This window comes from Zingiber officinale, chromosome 7A (assembly GCF_018446385.1).
Source record: "Zingiber officinale cultivar Zhangliang chromosome 7A, Zo_v1.1, whole genome shotgun sequence".
Lineage (NCBI taxonomy): Eukaryota > Viridiplantae > Streptophyta > Magnoliopsida > Zingiberales > Zingiberaceae > Zingiber > Zingiber officinale.
The window spans coordinates 120,802,606-120,819,998 of NC_055998.1; the positions used below are offsets into that span (position 1 = coordinate 120,802,606).

General features: G+C 34.3%; 1 protein-coding gene across 1 annotated transcript; it reads left to right on the forward strand.

Moving 5' to 3' along the window:
- Positions 1 to 5,983: 5,983 nt before the first annotated feature.
- On the forward strand, positions 5,984 to 9,544 carry LOC122002249 (40S ribosomal protein S2-like). The gene is made up of 2 exons (XM_042557355.1): positions 5,984 to 6,737; positions 9,202 to 9,544. The coding sequence occupies exons 1-2, from the start codon at positions 6,069 to 6,071 to the stop codon at positions 9,358 to 9,360; spliced, it is 828 nt and encodes a 275-aa protein (XP_042413289.1). The 5' UTR covers positions 5,984 to 6,068; the 3' UTR covers positions 9,361 to 9,544.
- Positions 9,545 to 17,393: the final 7,849 nt, after the last annotated feature.

A 17,393-nucleotide genomic window follows, 5' to 3' on the forward strand; every position in this document is an offset into this window, starting at 1 on the left:
CCTATAGGGTTAATCAAGAATTTTCTAGGTACATAGGCTTTTGATATTTTTCTGATTTGACTTTGGTGAAACCTATAGTACCAGTTTAATCTTCTATAATTTTTAAAAATAGAAATTTTTGAACAGTTAAACTTTTTCAAATTCTCTATTTCTTCTTTTAATTTATTATTTTCTAGTTTTACTTTTTCAAAGTCTTCTATTAAACATGATTTTGTTAAAGTTCTTTTTATTTCTAAAATTTTATTTTTTAATTTGTTATTTTTATTTTCTAATTTAAATATAGACTTTGTCATAGTCTTAATGCCAAAGTAAAGTTGATCAGGAGGTAAGAGGCATACCTCATTTACCATATCAGACTTGAAGCCTGAATCTCCTCCTACTTCGCTACATTCATCCGAGGTCTCTCCCCCTTCATCGATGTGGGTTCTGATGTACTTTGCCCTTCATAGCTTGCCATCAGTGCTATCCTAGCATATTCTTGAATCTCAGACTCAGATGATGAAGTGTCGTCCCAAGTGGCTTTTAGAGTCTTGTGCTTCTTGGGTATCTTGACTTTGTCCTTCTTGAGTTCTGGGCAATCCTCCTTTAAGTGTCCTTCCTTTTGACACTGGTAGCAACAGACCTTTCTTCTATTTCTTAGATTCTTCTTATTCTGCATTTCTTTAAATTTATTAGATCTAAAAAACTTTCTAAAATTTCTTACCATATATGCTTCTTGGTCTTCTTCTGAGTCTGACTCTGTTTCATCCTTTTTGGTTGCGTTCAGTGCCATAATCTGACTTGATTCCTTTATTGTCCCTCCACATCTAGTTTCATGTAATTTAAGAGTAGAAAACAACTCTTCTAGAGTACTTACCTCCATGTCCTTTGAAATATAGTAGGCGTCGATGATTGGCGTCTAGTCTGGAGTTCTGGGAAATGCGTTGAGTGCGTAGCGTATGGTGTCCCGATTTGTTATCGTTTCACCGAGGTTCTCGAGACTGGTAATTAATTCCTTTACCTTCGCGTGTAGATTAGCTACATTCTCACCTTTTTCAAGACGAATGTTCGTTAGTTTGTTCCGAATGATGTCTCTTCTTGCTAGTTTTGCTTTGGATATCCCTTTTGGAGTTCCAGGAACTTCTCCCAGAGTTCATTGGCCGACGAATAGCTTCCGATGCGGTTAACTTCCTGAGGTGGCAACACGCTTAGCAGGTGATATTCCGCTCAGTTGTTCGCTACGGAATCATTCTGCTCGTTCTTTGTCCACTGACTCTCTTCTTTTTCTTCTCCATTCTGATTCGTCGGAGCTACAAAGTCATACTTTATAATTAACTGAATTTCGAAATCAGTTTTCAGGAATACCTCCATACGACGCTTCCAGTGTGCGAAGTCCCCCTCGAATTTTGGTGGAACAATGCTTGGTCCGGCCATCTTGTTGCTTCGATCGGCGGTTAGTCCTCCTGAAGCGCCTTGATCTAATACCAGTTGTTGGTCCCTTTGGAGGCCCACAAAAGGGGAGGGGCGAATTGGACTATAAAAATAAATTACACCTTTCTCGAATTTTCAACTTAATAATAAAACTTATAACTTTAAATAAAAGAGACTAATTAAAAGAAATCAAACACAGGGGGTTTACTTGGTTTACAATCAGAGGATTGCTAATCCAAGGAAAAGATGACGCACTATCTGATGATCTCCTCTGGATGGAGTAGCCTCTTACAGCGTTGACAACACAAAAGAATAGTAAAGCACAGAGAAAATAGATTATAAGTTGATTGATTAATCTGTGCAAATCAGTGCTATATTTATAGCACTGTTCGGGGTGCCCTGAAGGGTCCGGGTGGCCTGTGGGGGATAAAATTTTATCTCCCAACGTTCAGATCGAGTCAAAACTCGATCTGGTCAAAATCTTCGGTCTGGGCGCCCGGAAGGGTTCCGAGTGCCCCGGGCTGTTCATTCCGAGCGCCCGGAGCGGTTCCGGGCGCCCGGAACCCTGAAGTCAACAAAAGTTGACTTTCTACGTCCTGGACCGCTGCTCTAGTTCAGCTCGTCTCGGTCCGGGTCTTTCACTCTGGCTCCGCTAGCTCGGGTGATCTCGGCCATCCGGAACAGGGCTCACCCGAACCCAAGTTCTGGCTTTCTCCTCGAGCAGCCTTCCTTCCCGGTTTCTCGTCCCTCGAATGTCGTGTATATTCTTCTCGTCCATCGGTGTACTCTTCCGCGGTCACCTCGTCCCTCGGACGCACCGAGCTCGTCAGCTCTCTCCCTGTGCCGTCCTTCTCGCTAGCCGCATCTTCCGCTTGACTTCCTGTGTTCTAAGCTCCTGCACACTTAGACACAAGGGTTAGACAAAACAGGACCTAGTTTAACTTGTTTGATCACATCAAAATACCCTGGGGTTCCAACACTTATGACTCAACCAAAGATCTCTAAAAAAAGTCCCTAGAACTTCACAACGGAACCTCAGAAATAAAGATGGCTAGAAGGGATTTGCTGAGAAATTAACTGACTCATCGACGACTATGGAAGGGAGAGAAGGTGGCGCAACTACACGTGAAGCTAAAAGAGATAGTCATTGGTCTCAACAACCTTGGAGAGATAGTTTCAAATCGGAATGATCTCAGTTATGCATTAAATGTATTCCTAAGAACCTAAAAGTGGATATCAATAGTGGATTCTTATTACATCTTGAAGGACTTGGAGGTAAATACTTTAGAAGAATTATTTTCGACTTTAAAATTACACGAATCTAAATGTGCAGGTTTAAAAGAAATAGAGAAGACAAACTAAAACATAACTCTAAAAACAAAGAAGAGCGAGACAAATTTAGTGTCTTCAATGGATGGAGATGAACAAGCATACTTAGTAAGAAAAATGAGTAAATTTTTTAAAACTAATAATTTTCATAGGAGACAAGCATCTAAACTATTAAAGAAAAGGGAAAAAAAATTGAAAGCTAAGGTGCTTCAACTACGATGAAGAGGGTCACATAATTGATAACTGCCCCAAGCTTAAGAAAAAGATCAAAGAAAAAGGAGAAGATAAAGCAAAACCAAAGGAAAGAGTGCTAAAAGCAATTTGGAGCGAAACCCCATCTTCAGAGGATCTATAGTTTATAGTTGGTCTTGCGCTAATGACAACTCATCAAAAAGAAAAGTCAAAAAACTTAAGTGAAAAAAGTAACAGTCTAAGGGAGCCTCGATCTATAAATCCAATATGATAATTAAAGTATGCAATTTATCCTCAAATCAACTATACGACGTTATTAAGATTCTTTATAGTTCATTATGCAAACTAAGTAGGGGTGTAAATGAGTCAAGCCGTTAATGAGCTATTCGAAACTTGATTCGATAAAATGTTAGTTTGAACTCGTTTAATGAGACTCGTTAAGATAAATAAATCAAATTCAAGCTTTACAATATTCAACTCGTTAGCTCGTAAACATATTCGTTAAGCTCATGAATCAACTTTTAAATAAAAAAATAATAGTTTTGATATTGAATTTATAGATTTTACATTCTACTTACGAAACATATAGATAAATATATTAAATTTCTTTATTAGAATAAAATTATAAATTTAAATAAGAATATTATAATTTTTTCTAAATATATAATTTAATTTTTAATGAATATTTAAATTTAAATTTTATATTTATTAAGTTCGTTTAGGCTCAATAAAAGCTCGAATAAGCTCATGAATCATGAATATATTCGTTAAATAAAGTTCGAGCTCGGATTGATTATAAACGAGCCAAACTCAAACATTCAAGAGTTCGACTCGGCTCAACTCGATTACACCCCTAAAATTAACCATTAAGCATATAGAATTTAAAAAAATATAAAAATTGAATTAGAAAATAGATTAAAAAATTCATACTGTATGGAAGAATTTGAAAAAGTCAAGAAGAAATTACAAAATTTAAAAAACAAATAGAAAACTAAAAAATTTACATTAGAAAAATTTTCGGTTCAAAAAATTTGAATATGATGTTAAAAAATTAAAGGATAAAATTTAGCTAACAATATTAAGATAAGAAGGACCAAAATATAATTTTAGATATTTTAAAGGGAAAATTTAAAAAATGTTAAAATATTTTATTCCTAAAAAATATTTGATAAATTAAGTAGTCATGAATTTATTTTGGATGTCTAACTATTTTGACCTCTTAAAAAAATTCGAGAATACTCAACCAAGAATTTTTAACAAATGATTGACTTGACATGGATTCAAGAAATTATATTTTTATTTTCTTGATATTCTATTCTAGATTTTATACAAAATATATATTTTTTTAAGTAAAACATGTTTTCTAGCGGTAGTAAAATTTCATGATTTTTGGATCCTTAGGCTAAAATTATTTTTTAGAAAGATATGTATTTTAAAAATTGGGAATTAGCGAAAAATAATTTTTGATAAAAATTAATTTTATATGATATAAAATTTGGTGTTTTACGTGTCATAAAAATTTCAGATTTTTTCTTAATCTTAAAATAAGTTTACTAAACTAAGAAAAATTTGAATTATTCATGAATCCCAATTTTTATTGTTATCCAAAAGTTGAGAAATGAAGTGGAATGAAATGAAAAAGTTGACATAAATGCTAAGGGAGTTAGAATTATTTTACTTATTTTCATTATGTTTATTTTTTATTTTATCCTAATTTGAACTTAATTTGATGAAATCAAAAGGGGAAACATATTAAAATCTCTCGTGGTGTTTTGATGTGTTATGAAATAAGTTCAAATTAAGTTCTATTTTATTTTAATCTATATGTCTAACTATGCAAGAACTTAGTAGAATAAATAGGTATCCAATGACTAAAGAGTATCGGAGATGATAAGCTTTGGCAGAAGATGCAAGTGAGTGATAAGAATAACATGGGAAAGGAGATGACGGACTCGGAACATTCGAAGTACGAGAAGCTACGAAAAAGTACTCCGACAAAGTGAGAATGATGCACGGGAGCAAACTGGAAGAGCTTGATGCATCATAGGGACGAAAAGTTGAAAGGAAGACTGAGACGAAGTCCGGACAACTATATATCCGACCAGCTATATATCCGATCAATAGCGTAGCCAGGATCATCACTCACCTTGGGCTAAATCTTAGTTCAATTGCTCCATCACTCACCTTGAGCTAAATCTTAGTTCAATTACTCCATCACTCGGTGTTCATGCAAGGCCTATTCCAATATTGACCTAAAATAATATTACCAAGGGTGGTTGCTACATGAAAATTATCTGGGCCAACCCTAAAATAATATTGTCTGGATTGACTGTTACATGAAAGTTTGCTGGCTGCACTAGGCTGGAGCCCAGTGTAGCCCAACCCTATCTACGCCATTGTATCCGGGTTATCGGGAATCATCCAAGTGACCGGAGAAGATGAGTCAGCAATTGATCAAGTCTAAGGTTGATCATGTTCAGACGACTGAAGAGTTTTCAGGTGACCAGAATAGAAGTCGATTACTGAGTCATTCAGGATCGTTGTTAAAATGGTTCAGAATGACCACGCAACGAGTCTCCAGGCGATCGAAGGGGAATGAGTAATCCAGAGTCATTGTCAAAATAGATAAAGTCTGAGAACACGTCAACATCGTCCAAGTGCCAGATACAATCGACTAGAGATGTTATGTTAGCATAACAGTTACATGGAGATGAAAGCTATAAACAGTTACATCGAGATGAAAGCTATAAACAGTTACATCGAGATGAAAGCTATAAACAGTTACATCGAGATGAATAAAGAGGACGAAAAGTTCAAGAACAAAACACACAATACACTCATATTATTTCTCTTTCAGACTCATATTATTTCTCTTTCAGACTTTCGGTTCTGTTTTAGGGTTCTCGTGCGTCGTAAGAAACTTCTCGGTATCCGAATTATTTTAAAAATATTAAATAAACCAGTACACGTTTTACTGGGCCGTCCTGGTCACGGCCCGATTAGGCCGAGTTCCCAGTTGTAGCCACCCCAGAGAAAACCCTAGGCCTCTCGTCCTAAACCACTTTAAAATCCTCTGCGTGCACTCCTGTCCGCCGTTCTCTTCTTCCTCACCGTGAGTTGTTGTCCGGAGATCCCTCATGGCGGAGCGTGGTGCAGGAGATCGTGGAGGCTTTGGCCGTGGCTTCGGGCGAGGTCGAGGAGATCGGGGCCGCGGGGACCGCGGTCGTGGCGGTCGACGTGGTGGCGGCCAGCGCGATGAGGAGGAGAAGTGGGTGCCTGTTACCAAGCTCGGCCGCCTTGTAAAGGAGGGAAAGATCACCAGCCTCGAGCAGATTTACCTCCATTCTCTTCCCGTCAAGGAGCACCAGATCGTCGACACTCTCCTCGGGAACCGCCTCAAGGACGAGGTCATGAAGATCATGCCTGTGCAGAAGCAGACCCGCGCAGGGCAGCGCACCCGCTTCAAGGCCTTTGTCGTCGTTGGCGACTCTGACGGCCACGTAGGCCTCGGGGTCAAATGCGCTAAGGAGGTCGCCACGGCGATCCGAGGCGCTATCATTCTGGCTAAGCTTTCGGTGGTCCCTGTTAGGAGGGGCTACTGGGGGAACAAGATCGGGAAGCCCCACACTGTTCCGTGCAAGGTTACTGGGAAGTGTGGATCTGTCACTGTCCGCCTGGTGCCTGCGCCCAGAGGGGCAGGGATTGTTGCTGCCCGAGTTCCGAAGAAGGTTCTTCAGTTTGCTGGAATTGAGGACGTGTACACATCATCCCGTGGTTCGACGAAGACCCTTGGAAACTTTGTTAAGGTTAGTTTTTCTTTGATTATCAATTTTTATATCTTCAGTTTGAAGATATAATATTCATTTTTTTTTTTTTTTGCTATGTTATGAAATATGGTAGTTATCTCGGTTTTTCTATGCATATTGATGATTACTATCTCTAGACAAGTGTTTCTGGAATCCTAGTAGAGGTAATTCAACATAATGGGGGGCTTGGAACTTCCAATGGGGAAAAGTAACCTTATTGGTTACTTATTGGTATATCTCATGTTGCTGGTAGTTAATCTTTCAGTTTTTTTTTTACTTTCTTTAATAGAAATTAATAGAAATGAAGAACAGGGTAAATTTCACTTGATTGATAATTTTGTAATTTTGGCTTCACAGGAATTTTTAGCCCCCAACACAAATGGAAGAAGCATAAACTGAGATTTATTTGCTTTAACAAATTATTGAACACATTCAGTTTTTTATTCTGTTTAATTGGGCTTTGCCGATGCCTATTTTTATCAGGCACCACCTAGTAATTTGGGGAAATTAGAATCTAAATGATAAGTAGTTTCTTTAATATCATAATCCTCTTAGGTCAAAAGGTACCTAAATTTTGCGCAGGATTTATGATTGTGTTAGAATTATTAATTCTGGGATTCGAAAAATTCATTCTTAAACTTTGAAGTATAAATTATAGTATATATTTACTTCTAATATTTAATAATAAATGTAGTGAATATTTGAACAATGCAATATAATTCTTGAAGTATTGTATCATTTTGTAGCTAGCAGCTTATATAAGATGAATGATGATTATATGATTAATGATGATGGCAGAAGGTATAAGTGTTTTCTTTAGATTGTTGGAGGTGAGTTGTACAATTCCAGCGGATCAACAGTAGGTAACCCATTTGCCTGTTGTGTGACTAACTGAAATCTCCATTTGTTATTGCACTATTTGAATTTGTTATAGGAATGATTTTAACCTTTATTTTTTTGGCTATTCATCACTTACTATAATCTTCTAATAAAGTGCTTAAAATTAACAATTGTAGGATGCTGATCCCTAGTCCTAATGAAAGTTGAAAGTTGCATTAGGACTAAATTTCCACCATTAAAATTTGTCTAAATTTGTAAATATGAATTTTAATCTTTAACCAAGGTTTTTGCATTGTTCTCAGCTAATGTGACTAATGAAATTAGTCCATGATTATAACATTAGTTCACCAACTTGAAATGGGAGTATTTTTGGGGAAGGTCTAGAGTTGGTACATGCAATGATTAGGAGAAAAAACAAACAATTTTCTGTTGGGAAACAAAATTGGCTGGAGAAATAGCTAGAGAATTAAGTAATATTGGTTTTAAAATTTAGTATTTTGGAGAAAATAATTAAAATGAAGTAGGTATGCTAAGAGTTTATGCTGCTCCACTAGTATTCAAGAATTAAATTAAAAGAGTATTTTGGGAGATTGTAGATGAAATTAGTTTTGTTATACATATAGATGAAATGATTGTACTTGGGGATTTAAATGCTCACATAGAGTCTATGAATACAAAGGTGAAAGGTGCACATAGAAATGGTGGAAGTAATGGTTCAAATTTAGATTTTGCTACATCATATCATTTTATGATCATTAATATTCACTTTGGAAAGAGCATTTGATTAATCTTCAGGGTGACAGTAGATTAAATTAGAAACTTAAGCAGTGGAGAAAAATTTTAGAAATTGAAACTTTTAATATAAAGAAAAAAATTGAACATATGTGACCAAGAGAAATTTTAATGGAACAATTAAGATGGATTAACATAAAATCCATGGAAATAGGAATTTTAGATATTTCACATACATCATCTAGCAAGAAGGGATATTGATGAAGAGATAATTATTAGGATAAAGAATGAATGGTAGAATCAGTGCCGAATGTTTAGAGTTTTGTATGTCCATCATGACTCCCTAACAAAAGCCTTTATAACTTTTCTTAGGAGATTCAATACTTATCGATCAGGGTGTGGGATTATTAGAAAATAGCATGTGGAAAAATTAGATTCTAGAGTCATCTTAGGTGGGAATCTTTATTTTATTTTATTTTATTTTTATTATGGTGAGATCTTGGTTCAAGAGAAAAAGACAAAAACATATGAAAGCTTCTTCTAAGCTAAAGAGGGCAATCGAGCCTTTTTCTGTCTCAGCTATCCTTTAGTTGAAATTTCCACTTGAGCAAGGAAATTGGTTAAAAGAAAGAAATGATTGGACAGATGGAAGGAGAGGAAAACTGCCTTTTGGCAGATGAAAATGGGGAGAGATCCATGAAGTCCTCGTAAAGGATAAACTAAAAAACACCAAAATCTGGAGCTCCAATAATTGATGAAGGGATTTTACTTATAATAATTGAACTTAATTGGAATATCATTAATGATATTTAGTTAAAATTTCTCTCAGATAAGGGTGATAGTGGATTTTGCATTTTGCATTTTGCACTTAATACATTTTGTTTCTTTGCAGGCTACTTTTGATTGTCTGATGAAGACCTATGGCTTCCTCACGCCTGATCTCTGGTTAGACACTCGCTTCAGTAGATCTCCTTTCCAGGAGTACACTGACTTGCTCGCCAAGCCTACCAAGGCAATTCTCATTGAAAACACTGAGAGGATCGAAGCTTAAGACCTCAAGCAATCAGTTTTCCCCTTTAAATTCTACAATTTTGGCTATATAGAAAGTGATTCAATGACTTGGAACCCTTGTTAGTTCATCTGCTGAATTTAATGTATTGGTTAAGTTTTTTGTGTTTGCAACAATTTTGTCATTAACAATTTTATCATTAATGAGGCTCTACTTTTGGCATCAACAATTTATTAATTGCTGTTCTTCCTAATAACACTGCAACTTGAAACTTGATGTAAGACACAAAACAAGTCTTAACATCTACAAAAACTTGACTCTGAAAAAGGTGGGCTAAAGAAAAAGAAGCTTGTGTTAAACAGATTAATTCAATGTGTTTTTTCATTCATTCTGTAGCAGTTGATGCCGCATTCCTGCACATTTGGCCCGGTCACTCGCGAGAATGGACCAAACCACAACGTAGGTGTGCTTCTGCCTACCCGTAAGACCTTTCGAGAAGGGGTACAGGTGAACAATCACCCAGAAGGCAAAGAAGAGCTTCCCGAAGCGAGGTCCCCAAGATTGGTATCCACTGTTTATCGCATAGGAGATCCCAGCAACCACACCGACCAGGTTTACTAAGAGAAGGGTGGTTGGTGGTATCAACAGAGTGGTCCACTTGAACATGTAGAGCTCAGCTAAGTCACCGTCTTCGTCTGAAGCTTAGGATGTAACAGTGAAGTTGGTGTCGATACGGGCAAGAACTTTGAGAAGGTCTAGGAATACGGCAAATAGATGGGCTGATACACCACTGGAGATCCAGAATTGTTCGCTCCTCCACCATTCGTCAATGCCGACACCACTCCACCTCATTTCCAGAATACCAGTAGCCAAGATGGAAATGAAGAGAGAAATGAACCAGATACTTGCAACATTGCTAATCTGCAATCGAAAAGAATTTATCAATACCCATTCATATAGGCATAACATTTATCTTGTTTGAACATCGATAACTTTATTGAAAGTGGAATGAGGCTTGTCAACTGAAGCAGAGGAAAGAACACTCGGTGAACAACGATGAACTTATGAATTTCTGGAAAACGTTTGTACCTAGGGGATAATGAATTTGCCTGTGGGTAAACAAATGGCTGGCAATGTACAGTACAGGAGGAGCGGAACTGAAGTCAGTGTGTAAATGGTGGTGTTGATGTATGCAAATCTTTCCAGGAACCTCAATCGTCCGCCATAACCATACCATATCGGGCAATGGCGGCAAAAGAGAATCTCAACAGATCCCAAGGCCCATCGAAGCACTTGGTTCAGACGATCTGAAGGATTGATAGGCGCCGAGCCTTTGAATGCTGCGCGCTTAGGCATGCATCTTGAATCCAGTGAGAATATCTTCTGTCACAGAACCGTAAATCCATCCAATCTGCAAAATGGAAAGTCAAACTCTAAGAAAGTTCATTACAATGCAAAATGGTATGAGCCTCAGCAGATGGAGCTATGTTGCAAGCTATAGTCAATGAGTTGAAATTGAATATTATGGACCATTTTTCTTCATTTCAAGTTCAATTTTGTTGTGGCAATCAAGTTATTCTCTGAATTTGATACTTACAAATCGTAAATAGAGGAGATGGAGGAATTTATCTGGAATTGTATGTTACATTACTTAGACCAATTGACATAAATTTTAGCACAGAACAAGTGAGACATGAAGAAATAAGGGAGGGTATCCACATTCTTAAATATTGGAACAATAGTATCCACATGCTTACTTTTTCAGTTTTTCTTTTCTGAACTTCTCTTGCTTGATTTAGATTTCTTCTTACGGGAACCTCCACAGCAGAAAGAGAAGGAATTCATTGATTTGTTATTATTCTTGATAGGAGATTCATGCCCGTACAAAGCTGTTCGGCCCATGCTGTCATAGACAGGGCCTTAGTTTGTCAAGACCTCTCAAATTGAACCATGATACAAAGCAATGTAAAAACAAGAGACAATAAGAAGACAGTGAAGCATACACCGAAGTCATGCTTAAGAGAATAGGGAACAGATATATGAGACAATCTCTGAATTAGACAGGGCCTTGGTTTTTTCACGAAGAACAAGAAGAACAATAGTAACTGTTTTCATGAAAACTGTCACATTTGATCCGCTAATAGAAGTGCTAGTGTTTCGTCGTGTTGCGCCACGACCGTGGTGGCCAACACGGCCAAGCCGTGTTGCGCGCTAGGCATTTTGCCTGTGACACGCCATGGTCGTGTTGCCCAAACAGTTGAACACGGCCGTGTCAAATGATACGACCAAACCATGTTAGGCATTATACACGTCGACATGGCCATGCCTCCCAGCATAGCCAGTTCATGTCAGGAGTTGTAAAGTTTTGGTACGGTCGTGCCTCCTAGAACGGTCAGGCTATGTCAAGGGTGTCACAACATGGCCTGGTTGTGTTAGGTGTTATAAGTCATGTTGTTGCTCTATCGTTTGAGTTTCCGCTCAGGATCACTTGGAAATCATTAGTGGAGCAAACAACTTCTGTTCGATTCAGTTTCCTAGGATTTTCTTGAGTCTTTCTACACATGTGCTACTAAATTAAATTATTATGTCGACCCAAAGGAAGAGACTTTAGGTAGGTTTATTGCATTTGTGTCGGTAGATGTATATCTATGTTAAAAGTAATTGACCTAAAGGAAAAATACCTTTAAGCCAGATATATGTTAAAGGTAGCCTAAAATTAAGCAACAACATTTTATTTGTTCAGATTATGCGCATAATATGTTGGCCCAAAGAAATACATTAGGTGGTTGATTAAGATTGTCGTGAGCTATAATTTCATATAACTAGTATAAAGTGTCAATTATGCATATAATATACTGGCCTAAAGGAAGACACATTATGTGACTAACTAAGGTTTGAGTTATATTAGAGAATTTAACTAACAAATTACATTTTAGTTCAGAGATTAAAATGTAATGTTGTATATATGCATGTTTTATTGCATAGTTTTATAATATATATTAACTAATCTATCTATATTCTTGGTTCTTTTAATAGTGAGCTTACAATATCTTCTTTGTTCTAATTCAGTGCAATCAGTAACTAGCAACATTAACATCTCTTGTTGGTGCAATTAACCCTCATGGTTTTGATGTTTGATAATATATCTAAGTCTGATCAGTTTTACCAAGGGTTGATCTAAACAGGATATGATAGTTAGATGTGAGTAAAGTCTAGTCAGGACCAAATGACTAGCAAAGGAAGTCCTAACTGGAGGTTAGGCAAAAAAAAATCCTAATTGAAGGTTAGGTAGGTAAGAAGTCTATCGAGTGACTAGTCCTAACCGGAGGTTATTCAGAAGAAAATTTAAACTGAAGGTTAGATAGGTGATAAGTCTATCGAGTAACTAGTCTTAATTGGAGGTTAGATAAGGAAAAGTCTTAACTGGAGTTTAGATAGATCAGAATTCTATTGAATGATTAGTCCTAATTGGAGGTTAGACGGGTGAAAAGTCTATTGAGTGACTAGTCCTAACTGAAGGCTAGACAAAGATAAGTCCAAGCACGTCAAGTGTGACTGGATGCTTGACAAAGAAAATCCTAGGGAGTGAGCCCTAGGTGGTGAAGGTATGCCTAGTAGGTTAGACCTACAGGGTAAAGATTAGGTAAGTCTAGTAAGTCAAATAAACTACAGTTAAAGGTTAGGTTGCTTTTTTATTGTTGTTTGCTTGTCTTGTAGAAACCTGGAATTGGAAGCAAGAATAAGGAAGTAGATAGGGGCAAACTAGACTCAACCAGACCAAGTCTAGAGTGAACCAGACTTGACTTAGGTTAACCTGGACCAGAGCCAGTTCGGTAGACTCATCCCAAGGATCGATAGACCGATAGAGGTTCCACTGACCGGGTTCGGGTCTTGACCCGAATCGATGAGGTGACACCAGGATCAGTAGACCGATCCTAAGGATCAGTAGATCAATAAACTTGATAATGATGAGATCGTAGATCACGATAAACTTAGTCATTTGGATCAAGTTCATCCAAGATCTGTATACCGATAGGGCTTAATGATAGACTAAACGAGGTTTATAAAAGAAGGCCTCAGGAACAGAGTCGAACAACAATTCTCTACTCTATGGCTCTTCGACTCTGCGTACAAAAGATGACAAGACTACTCGTGCAACCGAGGAAGAGCCAGCAAGAGTGCGAGGAACTCTTGACTTTCGGACCGATTGGCGACACTTTGTTTGTATTTTTCATTACAAGTTTGTTATCATTTCTATATTGTTGTTCCTGTACTTAAACTTGTAAGTGGTTTCTCTACCTCCAGAAAAGCTTTGGAAAGGAGAAGATCTAGTAGACGAGCACCTCCCGTACTTAGGTTTGGATGTACTGACCCTGAGAATTAGGAACCAAGTAAATCCCGCGTGCCCCTTGTTCTTTCATTTATCATTTTATATTCCGCTACTACTAATGCTCTTGATAGAAAGGAATGAATGAACCAACAAAAGATAAAGACGCAATCAAGATTCACACACGCCACCCCCTCTCAACTGTACTGATTCTACAATTGGTATCAACGCAGGAGGCTCTGATCAAACTAACCGTGAAAAGACCAAAGAACACATCATGTGCTTTAAGTATCAGAGATTCGGGCACTACGAGAATCGCCTGAAGAAGAAGGTGAAGATAAAGTCAGAATTAAGGGTTGTGATTCTGATAAGTGTAGTTATGAAAATACCCTTTGCATGATACATTTAAGCAATAAAAATACAAATTTGAAAAATTCAATGAATAATAATTCGAATCTTGATAATAATAATAATCATAAAAATCAAATTCATCTAAATAATAATCAAATTAATAAAAATCTAGATAAAATTTTTAACTCATTCAACCAAGAAAAATCTAACTTAACCAATTCCAATTTAATTAATCTAATTAATATGAAAATAATTAATAATCAAACTAATTCTAATATTAATAATTTGGATTTGAATAATGAATTAATTAATCAATAAAGATAATCTTACAGATAGTTTGACAAATTCAAAAGATAAGTCTAAAACTATAAATCTTAATAACTTAAATTTTAATCAAGATAATCATAAATTAATTAAGATAAATTTAAATTAAAAAACTTCAAATCTTAATAATTCAAATTTAATAAATTTGAAAAACAACATTAATTAAAAGTTAATCTAGATATTGATTTAATCAATCAAGATAAAATAAATTTGAATGATTCCAATTTAATTAATCCAAAATTAATTAATAATTCAACCAATTTAAATAAAATTAATCTAAATTATAATCAAAATAAATATAACAATTTAAATTCTAATCCTAAAAATTTTAATAACTTGAAATTAAATAATGAATTAATTAATCAAGATAATCCTATTAATAATTTGAATAACTGTAATATTAAAAATTTAAATACTAAAAATTTAAAATTAAATCTTAAAAAATGAGAAGATAAAACTTTGAATTTTAATAAAATAAATTATCATCATAACCGTAATTTTAAAAATTTAAACAATAATTATCTGAAGAAAACAAATACTAAAAAAACAAATTTCAAATGAAATAAATTCTAATCCAAATCTTAAAAATTTGAAATTAATTCAAAAAAATTCAAGATTAAATCTTAAAAGCTTAGAAAATGAATCTACAAATTTCAATCATACAAATTAAAATTTAAACACTAAAAATACTAAATTAAATCTTAAAATTAATTATAATAAAGTATCATTTAATTATGAAAAAATGAATAATTCTAAAAATTAGAAATTAAATACAAAAAAATAAAAATTAAATACTAAATGTCATTAAAATAAATCTATAAATTTTAACAAGTTAAATCTAAATTTAAGAAATCCGGAATATATAATTATCAAAGTTTCATTTGATTATGGAACAAATATTAATTAAATATCAAATTTCAAAATTTAAATCCACAACATTTAAAAATTTCAAAAAAACAACACAATTAGAAAAAGAATTTAATACATCAAAAAATTAAATATGAAACCCAAATAAAAAATTAAAAATCATAAACTAAGTTATAATCGAGTAACTTATAATTATGAAACTAATTAATAAATTTCTACCTAATGAAACAATTAGATTAATAAAAGTCAAAATGTGTTAAAGTGGATTAACACATTCACGAGCTCACATGAAATGCATTAAATCAAGAATTTAATATATTATTATAAATCAATTGATAAATGCTTGACTTGATTGACACATGTATATTTGTCATGCTCATGTATATTTTATCCTCTCGGATGGATCTAGTGGTTATCACATAAGGTGTTGTCACTATGAGGTCTGGGGTTCGAATTCGATAAAGCCGAGATAAATGCCTCTCTTATGTGCTAGTCACTATTCTAAAGGTTAGTAGCCGCTTGTGATTTACCTCCTCCGTGTTGGTCTTGGGACGGGTTGGCGGGGGCGTTGGTGGCGAGCGTATTCGTCTTTTTGCCACCATGCTCATGTATATTTTTAATTAAATATTTTTTAGTTATTTATGTCATGTCATGTCATCATGATAGCCTTACTTTATTGCTTAAATTAAATAGCTAGATAGAAAAAAAGATGATCAATTCTTGCCTAACATAGTATTAGTTGGTTAAGATGATAATACGTTAGGGAAATTTAATCTAAGTAGTTAAGTGGAGTAAGGAGTACCCTACTTGATTAGCTTAACTAATTGAAACTAACTGAAAATACCTTGTCATATCCTAAACTAGTTAGATCAAAAATTTTTAAAAATTTGGTTAAGTGTATAATTTCTTAAAAAGACTTTGTCTGAAAAGGTGGTCGATATTCCACTACCCAAGAAGACCTTTGTGCCTTGCCACGACTTGAAAACTGATTTTTGAAATATACGCTTAATTGACCGTTGCTTAATTGACTAACGGTTGAACCTAAATCAAATATAAGGTCAAACAACTGCAAAATTCAAAATTAAATTTTAAATTAAATAAAACTAACTAAACATCCTACAAAATTCATGAAGATATCATGATTGATTGTATTGAGATATTTAGAAATAGTGAAATGATAAGGACACTTAAATTGAAAATAGTTTGAAAAAGTTTTCAAAACTTATAGATTATTTTCTAAAAATTACTTTCAAAATAGTGATTCAACATATTGATGTTGTAATGTATTTCATATTTGATTGGATGTATTATACATCATTTTTGAAAATCTATATACTTTGAAAATTTTTAATTGTTGACCAACACTTAGAAGTCTAAATCTCTAAGTCAACACTATAGTCCAGAACCCTAAGACACATAGGTAAATCTTCCTTGTGATTAATAAAGATATCTTAAGGGTGTATCAGGTTAAGGGGAGGTTTCTATAAAATTATTTTTGAAAATCTATTTTTGTTTTGAAAATTTATTTTGAAAAATCTTTGGAATTTTTGAAAACTATTTAAAAATTCTTGAAATTATTTTTTTTGAAAATTCTTGAAAATATTTTACATTTTTTTTTGAAAATGTGTTGAAATTGGTAAAAATGTTTTGAAAAGTCTTGAAAATGTTTTGAAAATTATTAAAAATATTTTTGAAAAATTACTTTAAAAATTCATGTTTTGAATTTTTTTTTTAAAAAATATACTTTAATTGTTCCTTTGACTTGGATCAATCCCTAAGATACATAGGTAGTTTTTCATGTGGATAACAAGGAATAATAAGAGTGTATCAAGTTGAGGGGAAGACCTAATTGAAAGATCAAACATACTTTTCAAAATTATTTCAATTTTTTTATATACATTTTTGAAAACTCTTTTAAATAAATTCTATAAAAATTCATTTGGAAAATCTAAAAAATTATGCTTTGAAAAAGTGTTTGAAAAAGTTTTTTTAAAAAAAAATCTTTGAAAATGTATTTTCAAAATTCCTGTAAAAAATATCACTTTGAACATTTTCAATCACACAATAAAGAGAATAATTTTTTACCAAGGTAACCCTTATTGTTGGTGCAAACCTAAGGAAAACTTAGATAAATCTTTTTGATATATAACAAAGGGGGAGAAGAAACTTAAGTTAAACAAACTAGTAACCCTCCCAATTTGATAAA